Genomic DNA, 11637 nt, shown 5'->3' on the forward strand with positions numbered 1-11637 from the left:
TTGGAGTCGTGTGTATAACAATGAACTCGTATAGCTATAAAGAGAAAATCAATACCAGCAACGTTACAAATAAACAAGACTGCAAAACCAAATGAAACTTGTGTCCGACATATTGGACAAAATTAAAGATAAGAAACAATACAAAGTGAGTGCCTACAAACAAAATGCGAAGAGCCGTGTGTGCTAGTAGCGAGAGATTAGTGAGGGGACTTTAAAAGTGTAAGGTCTGTCTCGCCAGCAGTCAGTTCATATTCGCATTCAGTATCAACTATCAACGAGTAGAATTTTAATACAGCGCTAAAGAAGATTTTCTTTTCAAGTTAAAATCATAATTCAATCAACTTGTGATTATTTTATTGTACGAGCTAGAACTCTAGGCGATATAATAACGCATTAACTCATCAAAGGCAACAATTGCTTTCTATACCAGTGTGTATAAAGGCACATAGACGGTTGCAAATCAGATCAGATCGAGAAGTCGTTTGAAGAAATTGTCAACCTCAAAATTCAATCAAAAACATAAAACGTTCGTGCTGTTTTCGCTCTCTTTATTATTATTTGTGTAGTAAATCGAATACTTGCTTTTCAAAATTTGTGTAACTAACCGAAATAATCGGCACACAGTGAAATTACATGCAAAAGTTTATATAAAAATCATATCATTTGAAAGATATTTAACTGCCGTGTGTTAATGAAATTTATTCATTTTCTTTTGTGCATTTAGCGAAGAGACACGGAGTTCAAAGCAACACGGAGAGTGAACAGAAGTCCTTAAACTCGCCATTACATTAATTTGAAAACCGGGAATAACTGTTTTGCTGTGAACTTTAACAAACAAGAAGACAAAATCAAAATGATGAAATTATTTGCCGCAGTTTTGATATTGGCCGCTGTGGTCAACGCGCAAATGACATGTAAGTACACACATACATACATACGTGCTGACATTCATTTGTAGGGGCTATGCAAAAGTTTTAACTTTTACTGTGAAATTAAACAAAAGAAAGGAAACAAAAAGTTGTGTTGCTGCGCATTTAGGGAGCATATCCGCTCAGAAAACGAAGAGAGTGCGATATGTATTTAAGTGCTACGAGAGTTTTGAGAGAAATAAAAATAAACAGCTGCAGGGGTGATTTGTTGGGTTTTTTCCAAGCGCAAAATTATTTTGAGATATTCTTTGTTTTGATAAGGCGTATAAATGGCTAAATGGCTTTTAGAGACACGTTTTGTTTACAAACAATGACAATACAAACAAAATTGAGTTGCCAAAAAACAAATAATCGATACGGCATTTATATTTAAACAAGTGAATATAAAACTTCGTTGCATCAAATTAAAACATTCTTTGTTTTGTTGCGAAAAAAATAACTTATTTTTCACTAAATATTCTGGTAATGTGTCCCTTTATCCCTCGATGGAATTATAGGAAATAATAATACTTGCAATTCGCTACTTGTTTTCTTTATTTGTTTACTTGACTATTCAATTACAGCCTAAGAACTTGAAAAATGGTAAAACAAAGCACTATACATTCATTTGTTTACATAAATTTGTCTAACATGGCTAAACCGGTTGTGTTCATAAATATGGCTCTTCACTTTATGCTGGATCTTTATGCCTGGTTTAGTTTATTTATGGAACGAATACAACTCTAGTTGACCTTCCTATGTACATCATAAGTAGAGTTGCTATTCCAAACTCCTCGCTCAAAAATATTATTTATAATTTCACCAAATACATACACACGCACATATGAGCATATGAATATGAAAGAGAAATATTCTGATTAGCTTCTATGAGCGTATAATTTTCGCATTAGTGCCCATTTACACGATGTCGCCACTGGAAGGGAAACATTTTGTTCGGGGGTGAAGGACGGCCGGGGAAGAGGGAAGGGAATTTGTCTCCTGTACTGGCGACACGCTTTGCTCTTCTTATTCGTATTTCCAATCTTAAAGCAATTTTTGACAGTTGCTTCATTCGTTTTCTGCTTTTGTGGAAGAAAGTTCTAAGTTATGTGTTGGTTTTCATACAAACGGAAGAAAACAACGATGACAAACATCCGAACGCTGCTTGGGAAATGCACGATTATTTTTGGTAGTAAATTAGGTATAATTTAAAATAGTTATGGGACATGTTTATGTTGATTTCTAATTTTTCCCTGCATTTCTAGATACTCAAGTTAATTTTAAGTTAATTATTTACATATGAAGTATTTTTAATTTAATTTTTTTTATTCAAGTATAAGAATTTATAAATATATTTCAATAAAAAAAACAACAAATTATTTATTATTTAACCAGTTTGCATTTTTCATTCATATATTTAAGAAATTTTTGACGAACGTTTTCCGCTTTACATGTAAGCGCGTGCGAGAATACTTCCGAACCATACGATGCTAAAGTATTAAATGTCAAAATGTCGCCGAAAACAATTTTGCCCGTGTGCCCGCGAATGAGACATGAAAAGAGAATTTCCAGTGTCTCCATTCCAGATGTCTCCGTGTGTAAATGGGGTGTTAGAAACATTTTTATATTTTCTCAAACCTAGTGCCTAGTACGTCGTAAATTGTAAGTTCTCTTATATATGTACATACATACATATATTTCGTACACACAAATGCATGCGTATATGTATGTACTTTGAACACTTCCTTTTCCTTATTTACCTCCATGTTTCCTCATAAAAGAAATTACTCTTTTACACGCGCTCAATAATTATATTTATGTTGTTTTTGTATGCATCCGAACATAATTTTACTTTCATTTCCTATTCATTCACAGTAAAAATAACTTAATTTTCATAACTGTAAATTCTACAACCAACTGCCTTCAGGGAGAACTACCGAGCAACTCGACAAACATACCAGCTAATAAATACAGTGCCTTGATAAGTAACAACAATTTTACTCAACCAAAAGTACATAATTACACTCTGAGTACTTTCTGTTTGAGTACTAACCATTCTTACCTACTCGTAGCACAGAGAGACTTTTGCACACGGCACCAGCGGCGAGTAAACAGCAAAACATTGCTTTGTGCATCCCCTTGCCCCTTAAACCTTTCTACTTTTTAATACATATGGTTTCTAGAATTAGCGCTGCTGGCCAAGCCATTGTGGGAACGTGTGAATCAATATGTCCAGCAAAGTTGTTTTTGTTATTGTCATGCACATGTTTATAATAATTTGTATATTTACAAGCCCGTCTTTTATGTGGCCGCAACTAGTAATCGAATTTGTAAGCTTATGTGGTCGGCCGTAGAGGCAGAAGGAGCCGGTTACATTGAAAAGTTGATTATGCCGCCACTTTGCATTTTGTTTAGTGATAAGCATATACATATGTACATACATATGCTGCAAAGTTTGACATTGGACCGCACTTATCATCTAGTTTTTTTAAATAATTATTGTTTTGTTTTTACTGTAACAATTATATTTACATGTACCTGTGTATGTATGTGTTTTTGTAGGCCGCTTGGAGCAACCACGTGTGCCAGTTGAATGGGTGGGTCTCAATGATAAAAACGGCCAGTGTTTGGAGGAGATGCGAAAGCAAATCCAGATGGAAATCAATGCTTCCAACATCTATTTGGGCATGGCTGCACACTTCTCACGCGACGTCATCAATCGCCCCGGTTTTGCTGAGCACTTCTTCAAGTCGGCGCGCGAGGAACGCGAGCATGGTTCAAAACTCATTGAGTATCTGTCCATGCGCGGCCAGTTGACGGATGCTGTCACCGACTTGATTCATCTTATTGTAAGTACACAGACAACACAACACATTTTTTGTGCCAAAATATCTTTAAAACCTTGTACGTACTCGTTTTTACATCGCATACCGTTTTTGTTTTTCTCATTCTTCCAGGATGTTGACATTAGAGTCGAAAGTGGTGCTGATGCTCTCCGCCAGGCGCTTGAATTAGAAACCAAGGTCACCAAGAGCATTCGCAATGTCATTAAAACTTGCGAGAAGTCACCAAACTGGTACCACTTGGTCGACTGGCTAACTGGTGAATTCTTGGAGGAACAAATCACCGGACAACGTGACTTGGCCGGCAAGTTGAGCACTCTTACAAAGATGATGGCAAGCCAAGGCGCTTTGGGCGAATTCTTATTCGACAAGCAATTGTAAATTGCTTCCACAATTCAATTCACCTACCAGTCAAGTGATCATTTATTCAATTCATTGTACCTATATTTGAAATAAAAAGACCAGAACAACAGCAACACGGTAAATTACCCACTTCCGAGGCAAATTATTCATGTGAAGACTATACAAAATATTATATTTTGTGATGGCGTACAAGCGGAGGAGACCAGAAGAAGCATATGAAAAAGAAAGAAAGAAAAGCTTGAAAGCTGGACTTGTCGCTATATCTCTAAACTACTGTAGCAACTGAAAAAGTAATGAAATTATTTGTGTATGAATTGAAATTAGTATTCATTTAGCATTTTTGTGTTCTTTATAATAGTCTTAAATACTGTATTAAAAATTGGAAATTAACTTTAACTATAACTATAGTTTTCAACTTGTTTTTCTATACTTTCCAAAACTCCGTTCAACATTCGATATTCTAAAAGATATTTTTGAACTGCAAATAAAATTTTATAGAATTCTACAGATCTTTAGTCAAGTATTTGGATTATTTTTATTCACCATGAGTTGTAGTTACACATACATACATATGTACATATGTGCCATTAAAATAATTTATTTAATACGTTTTATTTGTCTAATTGTGTTATATTCGCACACGAGCACAATCAGAACAGCAGTTTAAAGCATAATTAATTAATTGCCTATTGTCAGTAAGGCTGAACGTGAAAGGCTTCTTGATAACTTAGAATTTTTCACACTACATAATGACGTTGTATGCTTGAACAACGGAAAAATAATAAATAAATAAAATGTTTACTGCGATGGAAAGCAGTTAAGAATAAAAACGAGTTTTACTTATCTTGTAGTCGGGAACTTTTGAAAATATATGACCGTAAGCCACTTAGCTTTCAATGAAAATCACTGCAGCGGCGATAGTGATTTGTGGTGGTTGTGCAGTTGTTAAAATTTATGAGCGATGAAAGCATACACATTCGGAGATATGAGTGGCATTTGCGATATGTAAGTATGTTAGCTTCGGCGAAAGCACTGCGCTCAGACCATGCCCAATCGACTCAGGCTGATCAGTTCAGTTTAAATTCCGTAGAATTTTATAAAAGTATACTTCGCTGGCCCTTCTAATATTTAGTTTCATGTTACCGAATCAGTATTACTGCAATGAATTGATAAAGCATATGGAGCACTCCAGTTGGTGGCCAATTCAATATAAAAGGCGCGCTCGAACTTTGACAGTATATAACAACAATCTTGGTAAAGCCACGACTGTTGAAGTTGGAGGGAATACTTACTTAGTCCCGACATTCATCCACGCGTTGAATGCCGGGAGCATTGAATTTTTTTAGAGGAGACGCTCGAGGTACTCGCTGACCACTAGATCGCGTGACCTAATGCAACTCGACTATTTTCTATGGAGCTTCGTGAAACCGTTGCTCAATGCAAACAAACCACGAATGATAAACGGAGGTGTCACCCCTGCAGAGATTTGCTTGAGCCCGCGCCACCTCTCAGGCATGTTAGGAAACATCTCTTTAACTACACTGACGATGGTCAGTATACAGACGAACAATAAACAATATTCATCGTGAGACCCTTACCACCTTTGTAAACTCTCGACCCCAGAACGCCGTTATCGGAGTTCAACCGTCACCTATTGCAGACGAAGAACTTGAGCTACCTGCCGAGACCCGCTTAACTTGGGCCCTTTGCGTTCTGGATATTGTAGCAGGTGAAATTTCTACCTATCCAGAGTGGACCCCGATATACACACCACCGATATGCACACCACCCGACACTAACCCTCTATTCACATGCCCTATCAAACCTACTCACCTAAAACCCTTCTCGCTCTGGACCCAACCTGTCGAAACGGCAGGCTTTCGGGGTCTACCGCTAGCTAAGTTAGATGGAGACAACAAGTGACTACATCGCACAGACAGAGTTTTGTAAGCTGCTACAACAACAACCGCTCTGAGCGCCAACACGAGTTCCCACGGCAGTCGGTTCTACGTTACCGGAACGGCCCGGATTTATACCCGGTCAAGGTCTGTCACCAGCAGCATTCCCAGTATTTGGATATAGAACGTTTATACTGCTACAACATCAACAACAACCGCCCTGAGCGCCAACATAATTCTTCTTCTTCTTAATTGGCGCGATAACCGCTTACGCAATTTTGGCCGAGTTTAACAAAGCGCGCCAGTCGTTTCTTTCTCGTGCATCGCACCAAGTGAAGCCAATTCCTTCTCCACCTGATCTTTCCAACGCAGAGGATACCTTCCTCTTCCTCTGCTACCACCAGCTGGTACCGTATCGAATACTTTCAGAGCCGGAGCGTTTGTATCCATTCGAATGACATGACCTACCCAAAGTAGCCGCTGGATCTTTATTCGCTGCGCTATGTCTATGTCGTCGTAAAGCTCATACAGCTCATCGTTCCATCGCCCGCGATATTCGGCGTTACCAACGTGCAAAGGTCCAAAAAACTGGCGCAGAATCTTTCTCTCAAACACTCCAAGCGTCGCCTCATCGGATGTTGTCCTCGTCCACGCTTCTGCGCCATACGTTAGGACGGACATGATGAGAGTCTTGTAGAGACTTTACTAATCAATTGCCTACTTAGTCCAAAGTAGCCCTTGTTGGCAAGAGAGATTCTACGTTGGATTTCAAGGCTGAGAGAGGCCAACAGAATTGACGCTCTTCATAAAATTGAGTGCTATTTAATCAAAGATGTAATTTAAAAGTGGTGCACTAGGAAGAGCCATGCCCATTTGCAGTCATTTGTCTGAAATTAAAATGCCACTTATAATTTTAATCTTGGCAATATCATTCATCCCATTTTGTTTTTGTTTTGTTTCAAAGCTCGATCGCCTTTAATGGATCTCCTTATATTGAACATACACGTAAAAAATGGATACGAAAAAAACTAGTCGATTGTGACTCGTGACTTGTGTAAAACTAACTGTAAATAGAAAATCAGTATGCATATGCACAGTTTTTGTTGTGATTATAAATTTTGCGTATTCACTTTTTGTAACTTCTACGTATTCTACAAATTGTATTCGGTTAAGGGTGAGCTTGCGGAGAAAATTGGGCGCAAAAAGCAAGGAAATGGTCATCTGTCGCTCAATGCCATAGCAAAAACTCTAAATTATCCGAAAAGTACCGTGATTTATGAGCTAAAAAAATGTAATGAAATCTTGTCGGTTAAACGAAGGCCTGAAGCAAAAGCCAAGGGAAGGTACCATTATTTCGAAAAAAGCTTATATTTCACTTCGAGATGTTGCAAAACAGGCCCGTATGTCGGGTGCTAAAGCACGTGCGCGAAAATCATACAGTCAAGATATTCATAAATATGGCTGTGTGGTTATGTACGCTGAAACATACGTCAAAGCAGACTTCAAGCAGGTTCAGGGCGCTGAGTTTTATGCTGCGACGAAGAGAGGAGGAGTCACAGGTGCCTTTAAGCTAAAAATATTAGACAAGTGCCCTAAAAAATGTTTGGTTTTGCAAGCCATCTGCTAGTGTGGTATGAAATGCATAACGATCATTACCATGGGTTCTAAAAATCAAGAAAATTATTTGAAGGAGTATTTTCAATAATGTTTGCTGGCATTCATAAAACACCACAAATGCTCAGTTCTGTTCTGGACCGATCTAGCATCGTGCCATCATAGCCTATTTGCCACAAATTGGTTGAAAATCACAGGGTAAATATTGTTCAAAAGGACCGCAGCCCACAAAACTGTCCACAATTGTGACCTATTGGAAAATATTGGGTTAGCAGCAGTTTAAAATGAATTGGCAGAGAGCAGCAGATACCGTAATAAAAACTAATGTCCAAATCTAAATTGCGTCATTTTGTTTACAGCAAAGATAGTTGATATGAGTTTTTTGTTTAACAAATTATGCTTAATAAAGAGGAAAATAAATAATAACTGTATTTATGTGTATTCAATAGTATGCACATTAATTAATTTATAGCGTGCGTCTTAACGTTGTTCTTTGAATTGAGTTACCTGCAATTTTATCCCGACTCCGAGAAGGCTTTGCTTGGCAGAAATGTGCCCGGTGGTTGGCCATTGCCCTGCAATTTCATGCAGTGAGCATCGAACCTGTCATCATCATCATTAGCATTACAGTCTTGTGCAGACCTTTGCTTCCACAACTACGGTTCTCCACTCCGATCGATTCTCTACTACTCCTTTCCCTCTGGCTCTCCTAGAGGGGACTGGTCCTAAGGCTGACAACCTTATACCAGTATTTATTGTCGCGAATCCACAACAACAGCATCGAACCTGTGGCCAATCGAATAATAGCAAAGCACGAACGCACCAAAAAGGCAGCGCAAAGAAAAAAATTAAGAAGAACGCAAAGACAACAATAACAACAACAAAGAGCTGAAAGGTTACTTTCTTCCGGTCGCTAATCCAGTTTGCCAAGTTGAACGCAATTGAAGACCATTAACCCTTCAATGCCGGTTTTCCTCGCACACAAAAGGAATAATTCATGAGTGAAAGGATTTTCTGCAACAAATTGCCCCCATCAGCCCAAACCCAGCTCGCAACCATGGAGTCACAGGACATGTATTGAATTATGATAACTTGTTACAGCTGTCAATATGCTGTCAATCTGCCGGCCACACCCCTCACACATACTTGTGAAAAATTTAACTGAAATTAGTCTATAAAGGATTGCGAACAAAGTGAAAGCACTGTCAACCACTCGCCAGCGGCAATACAAATTCGCAAATTGGACACAGAGGGCCGCTTGCCCTTTACCATTTGCCGCCATTCTTCAGTGCGTACGTGCCCACAAATGCTTTTATGATTCGTGTTTTATTTATGTATTTTTAGATCTTTTTTTTATTTTGGAAAAAAGGAGTGTGGAAAAAATTATCGCCATGTTTGGCGTGCGGTCACCCTAACGAAATGCTAATACAAATTATGATAAATACGTTTGTGAGTGCATACAAATAAGTTCATATTTACTTGTCTCTAACTGCATATGTATGTGTGAACAATTGACCTTAAAATGTACAGAAATGCACGTGAAAAGTTTAAATAAAACTCACCCGACATTAGCCATTTATTATCGGTAAGTTTGACAGAATGCCATCAATAACAATAAGGACGATTAGGTTTGCACACATGCATGTATGTATATATGTGTGTGTGTATTTAATAATAGCATCCGATTGATGTTACATTCGCTATTTTTGAAATGGTTTTTACCATTCTGCGGGGTACGTCTGGGTCAAGTTATGCGAGGTAAATTCATTTGAACTGCTGTTACACATTGCATGGGAGAGTAATATGTGGGTATGTATGTATGTATATGTATACAGGTTGGGCGATAGACTTCTAGAAACCAGAGAAACTGTAAGTTCTGAGAATTTTGTCCTACACCATATTGAAGCTTTCACTTACCACTTTTTCAAACATTAATATTTTTGCTCATCACCGGGTGAAAAAATACATTTTCCCAGGCTTGCGCTTAGTCAAATAGAAAAAACCGCATATTCAGAACTTTGAACTGACTCTTAAAAAATCAAATTTTAATGGGTTGAAGGCACGATTTAATAATAAAGGAGCAAGCCCCATTTCTCATTGATCGTCAACCTTCACACTTGCACACTTCCTGGACGTATTCTTCCGACATACGGGACTGTTTTGCAGTATCTCGAAGTGAAAGGTTAGCTTTTTTCGAAATAATGACGCCTTTCTTTGGCTTTTGTTTCAGGCCTTCGTTCAACCGACAAGATTTCATTACATTTTTTTAGCTCATAACTGTACTTTTCGGACTATTTAAAGTTTTTGCTATGGCATTGAGCGACAGATGACCATTTCCTTGCTTTTTGCGCACAATTTTCTCCGTAAGCTCACCCTTAACCGAATACAATTTGTAGAATACGTAGAAGTTACAAAAAGTGAATACGCAAAATTTATAATCACAACAAAAACTGTGCATATGATACTTCTTTTTTACTTACAGTTTTACGCAAGTGATCAGTAAACACAACCTAGTTTTCTTCGTGTCCATTCCTTATTTACACTGTAAAATATAATAAAAAAAAAAAAAATATAATGAAATGCTTAGGGTTATCATAATAGATCCATTTTTCATCGCCAGAGTCGATGCGATGCAGAAAATCTTTTCTGCCGTTCTAGAAGCATCTCACACGCCACCAAACGCCTCTCGATATTCCTCTCCTTAAATTGATGTGATACCCAGTCACCTGCTTTCAGTACCATTTCCATCGCGTGCAAACGTTTACCGACGGTTGATCTGTCAACATCCAACTCTTTAGACATATCATTAAGGGCTCGACATGCGGCTTCATCCAATTGTTGTAGTTGACTACCTACGAATTTGTTCGGTGCCCCTTTGAGATCTTATCACTCACGTCGAAATTGCCACTTTGGAAGCGTCGAAACTACCCTTTACAAGTTGTATTTGATGGAGCGTGATTATCTTAAATATTGATCAATATACGACACGTTTCAGCTGCACTTTTCTATAAAAGGTAATAATGAAGCGTGATTTCCCATAAATGCTGTTCTTCCGGGACGAACATACATATTTTTGGCGTCAGATAAAAAGGATCTTTACGCTTGAAACGAATGTTGTTGTTGTTGTAGCAGTAACGAATTTCAACTACTGCGATGGAGACCTCACATATACACCTTCAAATCGCCAGTATATTACTAGAGTGAACACAAAAATAGTATTAGCAGCGAGACCTCTTTTACGAGGGCAGAAACTTATTCCCATACCCAATAATTTGACCAAAGTACAGGAAATTCTGAAAACCCCTGCAGATCGTGCTTTTCTTGACTTACCCATATAAAAAAATATTATTTTATAAAATTCTCATTAAGTTCTTTTGTAATAAAACAGAACCATATCATACTAGTGCGTCAGAATAGCTTGTTTACAAACTTCAGGCTGCTCTCAGAGGAACAAGCGGTGAATAAGGAATACTACTTAGAAGCCACGGAACAGTTTCTCGAGAATATCCGCCAAAATTATTTCGACTTGTGACCGAGGCAAAAATTATCACTACTAAAAATATTCGTAAAACCACCAGAGGTCACGAGATAATTCACCGAACGAGTTGTTCAAAAAGCAAACAAAGGCTCTGTGGAGAATTGGCCCAAGAGTTAGTCTTGTATTTGCATTGCACGCGCAGTGACGATGAAATAAATTGTGGCGAATAAATTGTGACTTTTTATATTTTGAAAAGCGACACCAGATTCTTATACACATTTTATATGCATATATTCAGGACCCACAAGTATTATCGGCGATTTGCTGCATGAATGTAAGTATTCACATTTTTGGCCAGTAATAAATTGTTGCTTAATACTCGTAACTAAAGAAAATAGCAAAACCCGCATAAATAAATTAATTCTAAAAATTAACTATGTGCTTTCTTTGTGCTTCCATTGTTGTTGTGCTTGTTCTCCTTGCTCACATAACGCACACACACAAATATAAATATGCGAGCATAAATTTTTAAC

The 11637-nt window shown here is 37.8% G+C and overlaps 1 protein-coding gene across 3 annotated transcripts; it reads left to right on the plus strand.

The window, feature by feature from the left end:
• On the plus strand, window positions 1–4637 carry LOC129243547 (ferritin subunit). Of its 3 annotated transcripts, none has more exons than XM_054880647.1 (4): window positions 1–145; window positions 725–914; window positions 3471–3757; window positions 3866–4637. In XM_054880647.1, exons 2-4 carry the CDS (start codon window positions 854–856, stop codon window positions 4130–4132), a joined length of 615 nt encoding a protein of 204 aa, XP_054736622.1. In that variant the 5' UTR covers window positions 1–145; window positions 725–853; the 3' UTR covers window positions 4133–4637. The 3 variants fall into 3 exon arrangements, with proteins under 3 accessions (XP_054736622.1, XP_054736615.1, XP_054736606.1); XM_054880640.1 differs by lacking the exon at window positions 1–145 and adding an exon at window positions 231–358; XM_054880631.1 differs by lacking the exon at window positions 1–145 and adding an exon at window positions 235–526.
• Window positions 4638–11637: the final 7000 nt, after the last annotated feature.

This window comes from Anastrepha obliqua, chromosome 1 (assembly GCF_027943255.1).
Source record: "Anastrepha obliqua isolate idAnaObli1 chromosome 1, idAnaObli1_1.0, whole genome shotgun sequence".
Classification (NCBI taxonomy): Eukaryota; Metazoa; Arthropoda; class Insecta; order Diptera; family Tephritidae; genus Anastrepha; species Anastrepha obliqua.